General features: G+C 47.0%; 1 protein-coding gene across 1 annotated transcript; it reads left to right on the top strand.

The window, feature by feature from the left end:
• Nucleotides 1-3,506: 3,506 nt before the first annotated feature.
• On the top strand, nt 3,507-14,778 carry atp5mf (ATP synthase membrane subunit f). Its single transcript, XM_084329551.1, has 4 exons — nt 3,507-3,556; nt 4,342-4,449; nt 11,437-11,553; nt 14,598-14,778. Exons 1-4 carry the CDS (start codon nt 3,541-3,543, stop codon nt 14,624-14,626), a joined length of 270 nt encoding a protein of 89 aa, XP_084185677.1. The 5' UTR covers nt 3,507-3,540; the 3' UTR covers nt 14,627-14,778.
• The last annotated feature ends 3,387 nt before the right edge of the window (nt 14,779-18,165 follow it).

Below are 18,165 nucleotides of genomic sequence, written 5' to 3'. Positions count from 1 at the left end.
AAAATGCATTCCTTACTGTTTGCTTTTGACTCGAGCGTCCTTCCTCTTTTAGCTATGACCCTGTGTCTCCTTAAAACCCTAACCTTACTTGTACCATACTTTTTTTGATTCAATTAATTTACGACAGCAGGCAACATGAATGACCACAAGGTGGCGCGATACAACGTAAGGAGGACAGTGACAGAGGCCAAACGGCGCTACAGGGATAAAATTGAACTCCAGAACAGGCGGACTCCAGAGCTATGGGGCAGGGGCTCAAAACGATGACGGACTACAAAGGCACCTCCCTCAAACTGAACAGTGACATCTCCTTAGCAAATGACCTCAATACCTTCTATGCGAGGTTTGATGCTGGTAATAACAACACCAGCCCACAAGCCACGGCAATGGGGGTGGGGGGTCTGCTGCTGATGGAGACTCAGTGTTCAGGGTGAATTGAAAATGGGGGACCCTGATGGAAACAAGACGAAAGTCTTTCTCAGGTCTGCATCCTCTTAACAATTGTATGTATTGAGCTGTACTGTACTGTACCCATTCTGCAATCTGTTAATAAACTTTTCAATCAATCAATCAATCAGGGTAACAGAGCATGAGGTGAGGCGGACCTTTAAAAAAGTGAATATCAGGAAGGCAGCAGGACCGGACGGCATCCCCGGCCGTGTCCTAAAAGTCTGTGCCGACCAACTGGCCCCGGTATTCACTGACATATTTAACCTGTCCTTAGAACAGGCTGTCATCCCCACCTGCCTGAAGAAGTCCACTATTATCCCTGTACCCAAGAAATCCAAGCCTGCTTGCCTCAACGACTACCGCCCTGTAGCTCTCACCTCCATAGCCATGAAGTGCTTTGAGAAGCTAGTAAAGGGCTACATCTGCTCCTCCCTCCCCATCAACATGGACCCCCTGCAATTTGCATACCGCCCCAACAGGTCCACGGAGGACGCCATAGCCCATGTGCTGCACACAGCAGCATCACACCTGGACAAGAGGAAGGGGAACTATGTGAGAATGCTATTCATCGACTACAGCTCGGCATTCAATACCATAGTCCCCTCCAAACTCATAGCCAAGCTCAGGGACCTGGGCTTGAACTATGACCTCTGCCAGTGGGTCTTGGACTTCCTGACGGGCAGACCCCAGGTGGTGAGAGCAGGCAACTGCACCTCCTCATCCATCACCCTCAACATAGGGGCCCCCCAGGGCTGTGTTCTGAGTCCCCTCCTCTACTCCCTGTACACACACGACTGTGTGGCTCAGCGGAGTAGCAACACAATCATCAAATTTGCTGACGACACAGTGGTGGTGGGCCTGATCTCTGCAAACGACGAGAGGGCCTACCTGGATGAGGTCAAGGTCCTGGCGGGATGGTGCCAGGAAAACAGCCTCTCCCTGAACGTCAGCAAAACAAAAGAGATGATTGTGGACTTCAGGAGGTCGGGGGTCAAGGACTACAGCCCCCTCAGCATCGACGGGGCACCGGTTGAGAGAGTGAACAGCTTTAAGTACCTCGGAGCCTACATATCCGAGGACTTGACATGGACCACACACATTGACAGTGTTGTGAAGAAGGCACGACAACGCCTCTACTTCCTCAGGCACCTAAGGAAGTTCCAAGTCAGTCAGAAGATCCTTAAGAACTTCTACTCATGTACAATACAATAGAGAGCATACTGACTGGCAACATCACCTCCTGGTTTGGGAATAGCACTGCACAAGACCGAAGCAGACTACAAAGAGTGACGCGTTCAGCCGAACGCACAATTGGAGGGGGGCTCCCCACCCTCCAGAACATTTACAACAAGCGGTGCAGGGGCAAGGCTAAGATAATCATTAAGGACTCCAGTCACCCGAACAACTGCCTCTTTGAACTGCTGCGGTCAGGCAAGCGATACCGGAGTCTCAAGGTGAGCACAGAAAGACTTCTATCCCCAGGCCATCAGGCTGCTCAACGAACAATGAACACTACACAACAACCATCAAACGCACATAGCACACACATCCACACGCACACACTCACTTTAAACAAACACACTGTAGCACCCACTCCCCACACTTTATAGCACACACTCACTTTAAACAAACACACTGTAGCACCCACTCCCCACACTTTATATTTATTGATAAAGGATTGCACTACAACTCGTACACCTTACTGTAAATTGTACCTAAATTGTACCTCATCCCATTTCTGCTTTGCACTATATAGTATTGTATATTAGTACACTGCATAGTATTGTATATTATATGGTAACTCAGTTACGTCTATTCTGCATCGAACATTGTACATATGTCTATACTGAACACTGTGACCTCATTTTCTACTTCTAATTTACATGCTATACTATGTTATTGATACTTATCTTGTCTAGCACAGTCTCTGGAGCGTAACAGTAAGAAGCATTTTGTATAAAAGTATTCTGTACTTCTGTATGACAACTATTAAAGAAACTTGAAACTTGAAACTCACTACCATCACTCCTGACAGACACAAACACACACACATACACATTAGACCCTGGCCTACAAGTCCCTAGAATTTGAGTCTTTGGAGAAATTCAGAAAATGGGGACACGTTAGCGGTTTGATTGATTGATTGATTGATTGAAAACTTTATTAACAGATTGCAGAATGAATGGGTACAATACAGCTCAATACACACAATTGTTAAGGGGATGCAGACCAGAGAAAGACCTTTGTCTTTCTAGCACTAAGTCTTGCCTAAACCCATCTCACTATAAAATGAGAACCGTAAAGATAATTTAATTGACTAGCAACTGTAACTCGGAGAGAAATTCCATTAACCTTCAAGTTGACAGATTGTTTTATTAAAGTGATATTAAAAATACAAGTCAGGTTTGCTGTAGTTTCATTACTCGGTGCTTTGGTTTCAACTCCTCTGCTGGCCTCTAGTGGAAAAGGGGGAAATATAATGTTCTCCCATAATCCTCGAGTAGCCTCCAGCTGCAGCCTCGGAGATTGGTCCAGATTGAGCAACTTCCGCCCAGCCACAAGATTATTACTCCCGTGACAGGGCAATGCGCTGATTGGCGGAAAGTACGGAAGTATCTCGAAGTACGTCTGACGTATCTCGAATTACGTCTGACGTTTCTCTACGTTAGCGAACGTTAAACGTTGTATTCATAAGATAAGATAAATTCAGCAGCATGGGGAGGGCCGGGGGAGGGGAGGTACAGGTAGTAGAAGACATAGAGGTACAGGTCACATAATTATAATTCTGCAATCTGTTAATAAACTTTTCAATCAATCAATCAATCAATAGTACAGTGGAGAAGTAAAAATAGAATAAAAAGGCAGTGTAAACAATATACAATATTATTAACTCTAATAATAACACGCCTCGCGGGCTCATTATAATACGAGAGCCGTGGGTCTGCATTGTATAGAGCGGATCCCCCTGGGCGGAAGTTGCCCAATCTGGACCAATCTCCGAGGCTGCAGCTGGACCCTATTGGAATCCTCTGGTCTTCATTTTACTCCCATAATTCCATTCGGTGAACAGTCACTCTCGCACAAATCAAGATGGCGGACAACCCAGGTAACGTTGCGTGTCTCCTGTCCAAATTAATGTTTTAGTGTTTATTGTTGATTCCCGATCGTACTTTGTGTATGCTGCATATAGCTTGCATATACTCCAAACTCACGCTTTATGTGCAGTTTGTTGTACTTTTGTTTCGTCTGAAGGCCGCACAGTGCTGTCCATCGAGTCACGTCAAGGACTTTGGCTGTCATTGTCATTGACTCATTTCCATTGTAGGTAGCTAAAGTTCATTTGCGAGCTGCATTTGAACAACTAACAGTGTAATTTTCAGTGATATTGGTGATATCAATCTAACTTCATTTGCGTGAAGCTTGTCATTTTAAATTTGTTAAGTTGTTATATAAGCTAAGGTTAGCTAGCTTGTTGTACCGTGGCCTTGCAAATGTCCTGTCTGCAAACAGTCAGTGCAACCAGCTCATGTTATGGATTTAGAATTATGTCATGCTTTCGAATAAAATTTCTTATATAAGCTGTCTTCTAGAATGGTTACTTTTAATTCTAATTAACTTCTTCTACCAACATGCTAGCAGCTGTACAGTCAATTCTACAGTGTCCATTTGACCCTGCTTGCCGATGAATGCGTGCTAAATCAAAGCTAAATGGTGATTTGTTTCAAACTTGTCCTGCCCCGAACTTTCTTAACTAATTTTGTAATCTATTCCATTTACAACAGAAAGATGATCTCAAATGTCTCATTGCTTTTGCAACGACCCTGCTCAGCTCTGTAAAGTCATGTTATTGAGACATGTAACGGTGCCTGTATGTGTATGTCTTTATGGTAGTTTCTGTAGTGGAGAAGAGGCTCATGGACGTGAAGCTGGGAGAGCTGGGTTCCTGGCTTGGAGGTCGAGACTTCACTCCCAATGGGATCATTTCTTCTGTCCGCAGGGGTAAGAGGATTGATTGAAAACTTTATTAACAGATTGCAGAATGGGTACAGTACAGCTCAATACACACAATTGTTAAGGGGATGCAGACCAGAGAGAGACTTTCGTCTTGTTTACATCAGGGTCCCCCATTTTCAATTCCTCTGGACATATGACATACATGACATACAGATAGACAGTACTGCTACATCTATACATTTATGACATACCAGATTTGCAAATACAGTACTCTTTGTGATACAAAAAGAGTCAAGAAAAGGGAGTATTGTGGAAGTGAATCAATGAGACGAGCAGACGGAGTATCGAGTCTCTGAACTTTACTTCCAAACAAATCCAACAGAACCAAGGTACAGCCACACCCTTAAGTCAACTCCCTCCTGTCACTCAATCAGTGTCCATTCTGAAGTGAGACACCTCCATCTAGTGTCCACCACACAGGCCCCCCCCGAACATTCAGAATTGACATTCAGTGCAACACCAAACAAACGGAACTGAACACCACAAACCCCCAAAAACAGTGCACCCAGTGTCTTCAGTCTCTTTTAGGAGGTCTGACCACGCGGCCATAACGACTGTATTTAACAGTCACAGGGAACGTGGAAGGGGAAAGGGTAAGGGTAGGGGCAGGGGGCCGTCCCCGCCGCCGCCGAGGCTTCGCCGGTGGAAAGGTAGGGGTAACAACGGCCGGAGGGCATGGGACAGGGGAAAACTTGGGTGGCCGGCCCCGGCGCCGGGGCTGAGCCAGCTCCACCGGCCCATTTGGGACCACATGAGCAGGCTTAAGACGATCGACTGAGATCTGCTCCTTATTCCCCCCCATGTCCACCACAAAGTACTTGGGGCCCGGCTCGAGGACGCGGAAGGGCCCGTCATAGGGAGCCTGCAGTGGAGAACGGTGGGCATCATGACGGATGAACACATACCTCGCAGTCATCAGGTCCTTAGGAATGTAGGACTGGGGAAGGCAGTGATGTGTGGGAACTGGGGCAAACACCCTCGCTGCGTCCTGGAAGGCAGATCGGTGAGCTGTAGTGGACCAAGGGGCAGAGGAACCAGGAAGGAACTCCCCTGGGACCCTCAGCGGTTGACCAAAAACCAATTCGGCTGAAGAGGCCTGCAGGTCTTCTTTAGGGGCAGTACGCAGGCCCAACATGACCCACGGAAGACGGTCGACCCAGTTGCCATCTGTGAGCGTGGCCCGGAGAGCGGCCTTCATGGATCTGTGAAAACGCTCACACATGCCGTTGGCCTTTGGGTTGTATGCTGTGGTACGATGGAGTTTCACCCCAAGTCTCTCAGCCACGGTGCTCCACAGCTCAGAAGTGAACTGGGATCCCCTGTCCGAAGTCAGGTCCAATGGCGTGCCAAACCGAGTGACCCAGCCGAAGATAAACGCCCGAGCCACCTCCGCAGCCGTTGTTGATGACAGGGGAACAACCTCCGGCCACCTGGTGGTCCTGTCCACCATAGTGAGGAGGTGTGTGAAACCCTGAGACGGGGGAAGTGGGCCCACCAGGTCCACGTGGACATGGTCAAACCGCCTCTCTGGAATGAGAAACGGCTCCAGGGGGGCCTTAGTGTGACGATGTACCTTGGCACGCTGGCACGCCACACAGGAGGCCGCCCATACTTTGACGTCCTTCCTAAGGCCCGGCCAGACGAACTTGGCCGCTACCAGCTTGACCGACGCCTTTACCCCAGGGTGTGAAAGGGCATGAATGGTGTCAAATACCCGGTGGCGCCAGTCAGTTGGAACCATGGGGCGGGGCTGGCCAGTGGAGACGTCACAGAGGAGCGTGGCGCCGCAGTCGTGAAACACCACATCCTCAAGTCGAAGTCCTGTCACAGCCGTCCTGAACGCCTGAAGGTCTGAGTCGGTGAGCTGGTCAGCAGCCATGGCAACATAGTCGATGCCCAGGTGCACAGGACTGACACGCGCCCGGGAGAGGCAGTCCGCCACCTGGTTGTCTTTACCGGCTACATGCTGGATGTCGGTAGTGAACTCCGATATGGCGGAAAGTTGGCGCTGCTGCCGCCCCGACCATGGCTCCGTGGTCTTGGCCATGGCAAACGTTAGGGGCTTGTGGTCGACAAAAACTGTGAACTTGCGGCTCTCCAGCAAGAACCTGAAGTGACGTATGGCGAGGAAGAGGGCCAGGAGCTCCCTGTCGAATGTACTATACTTCCTCTCGTTGTCGCGCAGCTTCCTACTGAAGAAGGCCAGAGGCTGCCAGGCGCCAGCCACCCACTGCTCGCACACCGCACCTACTGCATAATCGGAGGCATCGGTGGTGAGGGCTATAGGAGCAGCAGGAGATGGGTGTGCCAGCATGGCAGCGTTGGCAAGGGCAGCCTTAGAGCCCTCAAATGCCTGGACCCGCTCCGGGGACCAGCCCACGTCATCGTTGGCTCTCTTCCCCTTCAACGCCTCGTACAGAGGTCTCATCAGGTGAGCCGCATGGGCTATAAACCTATTGTAAAAATTAACCATCCCCAGGAACTCCTGGAGAGGTTTGATGGTGAGGGGGCGGGGGAAAGCAGCAATTGCCTCCACCTTGGCGGGTAGAGGAACAGCCCCCTGGAAAGAGACATGGTGGCCCAGGAAATCCATGGCCGGCAGGCCAAACTGACATTTGGCCGGGTTCACGATCAGCCCATGCTCGTTGAGCCGCTCGAACAGTTGACAGAGATGTCCCCGATGCTCCTCCACCGATGCACTGGCTACCAGGATGTCGTCCAGATAAATAAACAAAAATGACAGGCCTCGCAGCACAGAGTCCATCAGCCGCTGGAATGTTTGCGCTGCCCCTTTAAGGCCGAATGGCATGCGCAGGAATTCAAACAGACCAAACGGGGTGATAATGGCAGTCTTGGGCACGTCGAGCGGATGGACCGGTACCTGGTGGTAGCCACGCACCAAATCTATTTTAGAAAAAATGGTGGCGCCCGCCAGGTGGGCAGAGAAATCCTGGATATGTGGCACTGGGTACCGGTCATGAGTGGTGATGTTATTTAGGCGACGGAAATCACCACACGGACGCCACTTCCCGTCCGCCTTGGGGACCATGTGTAGTGGGGAGGCCCAAGGACTGTTGGACCGGCGCACAATGCCGAGCCGTTCCATTGTGGCAAACTCCTCCCTGGCTATTGCCAGTTTAGCAGCATCCAGGCGGCGCGCCCGTGCATAAACTGGCGGGCCCACCGTTGGGATGTAATGTTCCACCCCATGCTTGGCGACAGAGGCAGAGAAAGTGGGGACAGTCAGAGCAGGAAACTCAGCGAGGAGGCGCTGGTACATATCGCCTGTGGCGAGCATATTGGCCAGGGCAGGCGGCCCCGGCCCCCCCAGTGTGCAGGGGTATGTGTCAAAGGACACAGAGCCAATCAGCCTACGGTTCGCAACGTCCACTAACAGTCTGTGAGCACACAAAAAATCCGCGCCCAGTATAGGCACCGACACTGAAGCAATAATAAATTCCCAGCTAAACTGCTGTCCATGTAAACGCATAGTCACGTACCTGGTGCCAAACGTACGGATGGAAGTCCCATTAGCCGCGTCCAGGGGTGGTCCATGACCGTTTCCCAAGGCGTCCGTGGCCGACGCAGGCAGGATGCTCCTCTGGGCGCCAGAATCCACCAACAGACGCCTTCCAGACAACGTGTCCTCGATAAACAACAGCTCGTTGATATTGACGCCAGCGCTCATAGCCGCTAACGAGCGCCGGCTCTCGCGTTTCCCTGGTTACCAAAGGTGCATGGTGGAACACAGCTCTTCGCTTTGTTGCCAAAACGGCGATGATAATAACAAAGCCCTCTATCATCCCTCTGTGTCTGATCCCTGCGATCAGCCACCCGATCAGACACAGCAGCCACACAGTACTGACGGGAGGCCAGTAGTATTCTGTCCGCCTCCTCTGCCAATCCCCGGTAATCCTTGGTGCGCACGAGAGGCGAGCTGGCCAGAGCCGTGCGCACCGGAGTCGGGAGTTGACGCAGGAACAGCTGCACAAAAATAAACGTAGCGTCACCTGAACCAAGCAGTGCTAGCATGTTCTCCATCAGTTCTGTTGGTTTACTGTCCCCCAATCCGTTGAGGGACAATAGGCGCTCCGCGCGCTCTGCATCTGACAGCTGGAAAATGCGCAACAGCTGTTCTCTGAGCGCGTCGTATTTGCCGGCTGCTGGCGGCTCTCTCAGGCATCCCATCAGCCGGCGTGTAGTGGAGGAATCCAATGCCGCCACAACATGGTAATATTTCGTCTCATCCGACGTTATTCCGCGGAGGTGAAATTGTGCCTCGATGTGCTGAAACCACGGGGCCGGGTCATGCTGCCAAAACTCTGGCAACTTGACTGTAGCTGCATACACTGCGGGAACCACAGCCGGTGGATTCTCGTTATTGCTCATATTTCACACGTTTAGGGTCACCACTGTGGAAGTGAATCAATGAGACGAGCAGACGGAGTATCGAGTCTCTGAACTTTACTTCCAAACAAATCCAACAGAACCAAGGTACAGCCACACCCTTAAGTCAACTCCCTCCTGTCACTCAATCAGTGTCCATTCTGAAGTGAGACACCTCCATCTAGTGTCCACCACAGTATATACATTTGACGTAGAAACTGTACATTGGAGGAGGTTGGGTGGGGTTGTGTGTGAGGGGGGTTGGTTACATTGGGATATTGACAACCATACTGGGTCATTTACATTGGAGGTGGTTGGGGGGGGGGGGGAGAAACACTGTATAAACAAGCAAAACTGTACATTGGGGGGGGGAGCACTGTACAAACAAGCAAAATTGTACATTGGAATATTGACAACCATACTAGGTAAATTACTGTACATTGGAGGGGGTTGGGTTAGTACATTTACAGGGGCCAGTTTCGACTTGCAGTCTCCCGTAGGAGGTGTCCCTTGAGAGTGGTTTTGAAAGTGGGTAGTGATTCACATTCTTTTACAGCTTTGGGTAGGGCGTTCCACATTGATGTGGCATAATTGCGAAACTTAACCTTAAACCGCAATAATAAAAAGGGGGGGGGGCGGGGGCTGGGCGATAATGATAATTATCACGATATATTGTAATCGATATCGATGATAATAAAATTAAAAAACAATCAATAAAAACAAAATGTTACCTGCAACAGGGCAGTTTTAAAACCAGAGACAGTGGGGGGCGGCTGGGTAGCGCAGCGTACTAAGCGCCTGCCTATACCACTGCAGAGACACTGGTATCGAATCCAGCTGTCAGCGGTATCTCCGGCTTGGTCGGTCGTATGTGAATCCCTACCGGAATGTGAATCCCTACCCACATTCAAAACCGCTCTTAAAGACGGGAGGCTGCAATTCGAAACTGGCCACCGTAAATGCCCAAAACCCCCACCCCCTCCTAATTGTACAGTCCCCTCCCCATCATATGTATATACTCTGTCAGGATCTAGGGGTAACAGTACTGTATATTTGAATACCGTTTAAGTCACAAATGTATCGGTACTAAATACCTATATGTCCCTATGCCATAAATGTCATGTATGTTGTGTATGTCATAAATGTCTATATGAATTGAAAATGGTGGACCCTGATGGAAACAAGACAAACGTCTTTCTCAGGTCTGCATCCCCTTAACAATTGTGTGTATTGTACCCATTCTGCAATCTGTTAAATAAAGTTTTCATTCATTCATTCATTCATTCGTACATACTAACCAATTGGCAGTGTTAGCGGGTGGGAAGCCGGCGGGGTGTGTATCCTGGTCGTTGTAAACAGCGACTCCTACAGGTCGGTAGGGGCGCCTGCTCAGCGAGGGAGGGAACTGGGGGAAGTAGTGTGAGCCTCCCACGTGTTACGCTCCCCCAGTGAGAGTCCTCGCTGTCAGGTGAAAAGAAGCGGCTCGCTCGCAACGACCAGGAAGGGGAGGGGGGAATTGGCATAACGGCTAAATTGGGGATGGGAGAAAAATACAGAAAGTAGATAATAAAAAAAAACTGAGACAGTGGACAGACTTGTCTTTCTTGCCTGCAACTTAAAGTAATGGCTTTGCTTGTCCAAATAACAATACTGACCAAATTGAGATTTATTTTTCTCTTGGCCATTTATTTTGTTTGCTTTCTAATTTAAAATACAGTTTGAAACAGTCTGTACACAGTAGGCTATGTGTGCTAGCAGAGCTAGTCTCCAGTCGTGAGTCACGGTGCACATGTGCAGTGGTTTGTCCACCAAAAGATAGAAAAGAAACTAGCAGAGCCAGAACTATTCAACTCCCCTGGAGCCACAGCCAGCAGAGAAGCCTGTTTACTTTAGTTTTCAAACCAGCTGCAGCCTGAGAACTGGAGTGTGAGGGGCTGTAACACTAAAGATGGCGGCAATGACAAAGAATTGCTCCAAAATAAACATAGATCTGTTGTTAAAAAAAATATATATATATATATATATATATATATATATATATATATATTGATAATTATCGAATGATATAACATTATCATATCGTTATCGTGATATCATTTTTGGCCATATCGCCCAGCCCTGCATTGTGTGGATAAAGGCATTTGTTTGCATGAAGTATTAAATGCAAATATAATAGCTTTTAGATTCCCACTGACTCCCCCTTGTTACAATTGTATTTATTAAAAATAAATGATACAAATAATTTGCAGTGACGCTGCCATTAGACAATTGAATTAATGAATAGTATAATGTGAAATAAAAGTGCACTGAAGGTCTGCTGTCTGCATTGAATAGGAAAAGTCAATCAGACAAGCAACTCTTACTAGCATGCTCATGTGGACAACAGACCAGCTGGCATACCGATAGCTGATATTTAAGGAATGGCCAATATCAACCTGATGTATCTAACCCTTACCCTACTGTATATGTCAAAATAATGTACACTTTTATCATTGCTGATGAATCCCACCAGTGTTAAGCTATGTATCACTTGTTTCCTTATGCAATGTATTTTAGTTTGTAATAATGGTATTTCTAATTTTCCAGGCCAGGAGAGATATTTCAACAAATACATCTATGTGAAGAGGGGAGGCATCGGTGGTATTGCTATGCTCCTGGTTGGCTATGTGACGATCAGCTACATTTGGTCGTATGACCACATCAGTAAGTACACAAACATACACACCCATATACATGCTTTTCTGCTGCGTGGGTGGCCATGTTTTTCCTTACACAAGATTTGCGGACCACAGGTTTATCAACTGCTTTAACTAACCCAAACTAGTTAGCGTGATCTCTGCTGGTGTATTGTCTTGAGATTTGTTGTGACATGACGCACTACATGTGGACCATGGCATATCGTAGCAGAGTGGACGTAGGTGCACTCGCTGTGGGTCTGCACGATTTCCTGCTTGTTTTTTTTTTATATATATATATATATTTTTTTTAATATGCTATATTTTTGTTACTGCTGTAGTGTGTTTGCTTATGTTAGATAAAAAATAAAATACTTTCATGTAACTGTTCAATTCTTAACTCATTCAGTGCCAGGGATTAGACGAGACGGGTCCCATTGTAGCTATGCCACACTTTAAAGATAGGAGTGCGTCATCTTGTTTGTAGAGCTAGAGCTATATCTATATTCTATATTATAGCTATGGGGACAATACTATGGGCATTTGACAGTGACTTTCTTCTGGCCAAGATGCAAAAAAGAGAATTTTCCCATGCATACGTTCAAGCGTTATCCCGTGGTGAATATAAGTATAATTTCAGAGTGGTCTGGGGTAATTCCCGAAAGGCTGAGTTATAGCCTTATATGTTAATTCTACTATAATCGTTGGCGTTTCTTGCCTGGACACGCTACTATTCCAAAATCAAATGTATATAATAGGTATTATGTTACATCATGAATGCATGAAAGGGGGGGGGGGGGGTCGTTTCTGATTCTTTGATTTCCAGTAACGGCATTCGTATTGAACACTAAAAACGCTGATCAGCTGGATCGGTATAAAAACATTGCACGATCAAGCTAGAATTGATGTCAGATAGTCCTTACCTGTGATCGGGAGTATTCCAAAAATAATATTCCAATTGTTTGATCGCCATCTGGTCCATCTGATCTCCATCTGGTCCACGACATAACCCACCACAACATATGGATCGGGGCATTTGATGCGCTTCAATGCAATCGGGAGAATCGCCCGACCCAGAAAACTGTACCCGGAGACATTTGAGTGTAACACAGGGTCTGGAACAGGGTTTACTGCACTCTCGATACTACCACCTGGGAGGATTTGGCCGGTATTGCACCCTCTGGGTCGCAGTATGCATTCTAACAGCAACATACGGGTCCCTGGCGCGTGAATATTAAAGGCAACCAACTTGTGTTCGGCTTTTCTCTGATTGGCCGCGCAGGCAAGCGCAGTCGTCCCACGTCCCAAATTAAATCCAAGGAGCGCAAGCGAGCGGCAGCGCCCAACGCACTTGTGTTGGGCTGCTGTTTCACTCGTGTATAAACAAAGCCCATACAGTTATGAAATGCGCTGAACTAGAAAGCGTAACGTTATTATGTTTCGCGTTTTTAACAACCAACTACCAGATTCACTCGTGTATAAACAAAGCCCATACAGTTATGAAATGCGCTGAACTAGAAAGCGTAACGTTATGTTTCGCGTTCCATTGATTAACGCCATTACCTGCTGTGCTGTAGGAAGCAGAGGTACAGTAAGTTACAGTAGGTGTAGGTTACATGTTTAATCAAAGCCCATACAATTTTTTAGATGAATGATTGTGGATATAATATAGAAAACACATCATTATGATATTGTCAGAGGGAGAGGCATGACTTTGCGACAGCCATATTAGACACTCACTGTACATCAGTGTGGAACTGTAACGTTATATGTTATTTTGCCCGTGGAGGCTGCTGAGCCTGAAGCGCCAGCGGGGCGACGCGGTGGTTTATCCCCGGCTTTCGTGCGCCGCCGCCGGCTTGATACAGCTTCAGCAGCAGCAGCGGCGGTGCTCTGTTGTAGGAAGCCCTTCAATGACAGCGGCGCGCTCTCATATTTTGCGAATGCATAAACTATATCTTAAATTATGGCTATGTGTCTAATATGGCTGTCGCTTATCAATGACTTCGCGACAGCCATATTAGACACTCACTGTACATCAGTGTGGAACTGTAACGTTATATGTTATTTCGCCCGTGGAGGCTGCTGAGCCTGAAGCGCCAGCGGGGCGACGCGGTGGTTTATCCCCGGCTTTCGTGCGCCGCCGCCGGCTTGATACAGCTTCAGCAGCAGCAGCGGCGGTGCTCTGTTGTAGGAAGCCCTTCAATGACAGCGGCGCTCTCTCATATTTTGCGAATGCATAAACTATATCTTAAATTATGGCTATGTGTCTAATATGGCTGTCGCTTATCAATGACTTCGCGACAGCCATATTAGACACATCGCCATAATTTAAGATATAGTTTATGCATTCGCAAATATGAGAGCGCTGTCATTGAAGTGGGTGGTGGCAGCATTACTAACAGTAGCGATTTTTATTGTTTTGTCATGACCAAACATAATCCCAACATAGATAGGAGGTGTACTGTATGTCAAATGTCGGTCATGTGGTGGAAGAGTTTAGTACAGTCACACAACAGAACACCGCTGTAGTACAGTCACACAACAGAACACCGCTGGTTCGACCAGCGCTCCTGCCGCATCTCTCTTGCCGCAAGGGCGTGTGCTAGTGGATTGATTGATTGGCCGTGTGGCCAATCAGAGAAACGCTGAACGAAAAGCTGAACACAAGTTGGTTGCCTTTAATATTCACACGTCCCTGACATTGAATAGAATATTAAAAAAGGAAAAACGATCAAATAACGAGTACTCATTGTTGGCATTCAAAGGATGGCGCCCAATAACGAGTATACTCGTTGGCGGAGATTGAGTTAATGTAAACATTCATATATTTTAATAATGCACCACGTTAGAGGGTTCCTTGTACAATTTACAGCATTAGTTCTCAGAGAATCTCTTTCGTATCCAAGCAACATTGGATATTGTAACTGAAATATCCCTAACAGAACAGATATTCAATCGAATCAGGAAGTCAGTGGCGATGCCCAGACCTGTAGATAATACATTTACCTGAAAGTTGTTAGTCTAACATCTCCATCTCTTTCTCCTGCTTCCCTCTTTCCTTTCTTGTAGAACACGATCGCTGGAGGAAGTACCATTAAGGCCCTCCCCACTCTATAATAGGGGTTCGGCTTGGACCCCTGCCCCCCCCCCCGCTACCCTACAGCAGTGTCAAACAACCCATTATCTGCTCTACAACTTGTCGTTCTGTACAATGTGATCGTTGTGACCAATAAAATAACATTTATCCTTGGATGCTGTGGTTGGGTTGTGTGCAAAGTTTGTTGCTATTGACCTATCTCACACTCCACCCTTTTCTTGACCCTCCTATCACAAGCGTTGATTTCCTCGGTCAACCTAAGAGAGGGAGGAGTTTGAGATGGGTCAATTACATTCATGAGAGGTTGACCATAAACAAGGACACAACGTGTCATAGATGCAAAGCATTCATCAGATCATGACATTTATTTTACAAAGTGCCATGCCTGTGATCATCCACTAGGCTGACCATGAGTGAATGCGTGACTGAATTGGTGACATCGCCTGTCTGAGGTGCGTGACATAGAAATTGGATTGTTTTGTGTCACTTGCCTGCATCTGTTTTTTTGGATTTGCACACCCTGTAATGATATTCCTTCTCAATTGTGTGTCTTTGTCATGTGCAGTGTCCAGACAAACCATGGATGTCTTTATCTAGTCAATCATTTAGAAACATTGACCATTTAATCTGTATCTTGAGATGAGTACACAATGTGTTTTTAATGGGAAAAATCAAGAAGGCGGAACTAATTTTGAAAGTTGAATTGCGTTGACAAATGCACAACTTAAACGGGAAACAAATCTTGATTGAAAACTTTTAACAGATTGCAGAATGGTTATAATACAGTACGGCTCAATACACACTTGTTAAGGGGATGCAGACCAGAGAGAGACTTTCGTCTTTACATCAGGTTCCCCATTTTCAATTAATTGTAACATTTATGACATACATATAAACGGTACCGTTACATCCAGACATTTATGAAATATACAGTACTGTTTAAGAGACTGTTTCTAAAAGAGTATATACATTTTGAGGGGGAAGAAACTACATTGGGGGGGGGGGTTGGATGTTTACAGGGGCCAGTTTCGAATTGCAGCCTCCCGTAGGTGCTCTTTGAGAGCGGTTTTGAAGTTGGGTAGGGATTCCCTTTTTTTTACGGCTGTGGGTAGGGCATTCCACTTTGATGTGGCATAATTGCAAAACGTGTTTAGTCCCTTGTTTGAGCTGAATCTGGGTTGAACATGATTTGTGGAACTCCCTCTGGTGTTGTGGTATTCACTAGGCCATCCTATAGAACAAAATAAATAGGCCTAACAATAATAGCCTACACACAATTAGGCTACACTCATTCACTATCTGAGTTACAGTGATGGCAAATGTAGTGTCTGGGCACTCCAACTAAGCAGAGCTTGTGTGCCCACTGGTTGCACATCCAACACTTGTCCCATACCTCCCCTGAATGGCTGTGGGATAACATTTCCATACAAACCAAACAAGAATAATCACCTTCATCTGTTGAAGACTCCTCCTGTTTCTTCTTCTTGCTGGCTACCTTTTCCAGCTGGGGTGGAGTGCACTGGGATGTACTAGGCTTGGCAGGTGGTCTAGGCTGCGATGTACTAGGCTTGGTACGGCACGGTGGTGTAGTGGTTAACACTGTCGCCTCACAGCAAGAAGGTCCAGGGTTCGATTCCCGCTTGGGGACCAGGTTTCCATGATGCCAGTTACCCAGGTGGGGTATCTCCCAGGCCTTTCTGTGTGGAGTTTGCATGTTCTCCCCGTGCTCGCAAGGGTTTCCCCCCCGATAAGATAAACCCAATGGAAAAACATGCACAACAATAGATCGCTAACGCTGTGGCGTCCTTGACGAAGACTGACAGGAGCACTTGGATTGGTCCCCTGGCGCGGCTCACGTTTACGCCTGTCTGCTCCCGGCTGCCCTTGGGGGGGAAGGACGACGGGATGGGTTAATCGCAGATACGAATTGCATGCATCGCATGTGTGCCGATTGATGACCTCTGAGCAGGTCCTAAAATTATTATAATTAATTATTTAATTATTATTAAATTAATTATTAATTGGTAGGTGGACTGGGTCGTTTTGATGTTTATGGCTTTTTCCCCCTGCTCTAATCTCTCTTTCTCTGGGGTGTCAGTGAGGATACTAATACTGACATTGTTTTTTCGTTTTTGGGCTACTTTCCTGGCTGCAGGCCTCAGCTCTTGTGGAGTCACTGGTGGTCTCTGTCCAGATCTAGTGGATGGCTCTGGGGGAGGAGTGGTGAGGTTGGCTGGGGTGCACTGGGCTCAGCTCGGTCTGTCCTCAGATCAGCCATCACCTCCTTCACCTTGGTGAAGAAACAGCCCACGTTGTGCTCACTGCTCATTAAAAGCACTGGCACATGCTTGTCACATGTGACAACCAACCCCAAAGGAAATGTGATGACCAACCCCAACTGGAATGTCTTGCTAGTATCAAGAACAACTATTTAGTTGGCCAACAACAATCTAAACTATAGCTTTCCCTTCACACTTTTTAAGGGTAATAATTGTGTAAAAGCCTAGAAGAGAAATACTGAGCTGAATATTTTAAATTTGACATGAAAAACACAAAAGGTCTTCTCACCTCAAGCTCAGCTGTCTTACTCCAAAGAAGACTATGTAGAGCTCTGATCCCAATTCTGGACATTTCTATACCAAAATATGGAAGACAGCACCTTTGGTGGCAAAATATAATGAATGTGACAACCAACCCCGTTCTCCCCTACTGTATAGGCCATACTGCTAATTATTAATTTAGGATGTCTTATCTGGGGGCCACACTACTTATATACTACTTTCCATTCTCTAGTGTTACAACTATGTTTTAAAACCTTTAGGTTTTGACACCCTTTTTGACCAGACATGGAACTGTGCCCAATAAGTCCAAATATGGGAGAGCTATTTATGATGAAAAGTCATTATTTATTATGGAAAGTCATTGTTTGTCAGAAATGGTAAATGGTGCATTTATATAGTGGTTTTATCCAAAATTGTATCCACATGCCATTCACTCACACCGATGGCAGAGGCAACCATGCAAGGTGCCAACCTGCTCACCGGGAGCAGTTAGGGGTTGGGTGTCTTGCTCAAGGACACTTCGACACACTGCCTGGGAGGAGCGGGAATCGAGACGGGAACCTCCGGATTACCAAGCGACTGCTCTACCTCCTGCGCCACTGAAGCCCCTGGTATAGGTGCATGTAGCAAGACTCAACTTGCATGTGCTCCCAGTCTGTTCAGCATCAGTTTATTTGACATAGCCTACTACTTATTTACTGGTGGGCCTAAGATCCAATCATATTTCAGACATATGTTGGGCTGGCTACCATTGGCACTGCATGAAGACTATGGCTGACTGCTGTTTGTAGGATTGATAGAGGGTAGAGGGGATTTGCACTGGTTCTTTTTGGACACACACACACACCATGTTGGCACTTGCTTTGGCCCATGGCATCAAAAGGTAAATAAGGCCGTACTTGGGGTGGGGGGGAAATCTACAGATGTAGGATTATGAATATGGTATATATACCTATGGCAGCCAAAGGTTTTAACCGAT

This window comes from Notolepis coatsorum (assembly GCF_963971535.1).
Source record: "Notolepis coatsorum genome assembly, chromosome: 14".
Taxonomy (NCBI): domain Eukaryota; kingdom Metazoa; phylum Chordata; class Actinopteri; order Aulopiformes; family Paralepididae; genus Notolepis; species Notolepis coatsorum.
Note: the sequence above shows the minus strand (reverse complement) of the source record. Positions and strands in the feature narration are given on the sequence as shown.

What these genes read in the sequence shown, in the direction of transcription:
- atp5mf (XM_084329551.1), top strand. An exon ending in CATTTCTTCTGTCCGCAGGG is followed by an intron (nt 4,450 to 11,436) that starts GTAAGAGGATTG and finishes CTAATTTTCCAG; the next exon opens with GCCAGGAGAGATATTTCAAC. An exon ending in TTGGTCGTATGACCACATCA is followed by an intron (nt 11,554 to 14,597) that starts GTAAGTACACAA and finishes CCTTTCTTGTAG; the next exon opens with AACACGATCGCTGGAGGAAG.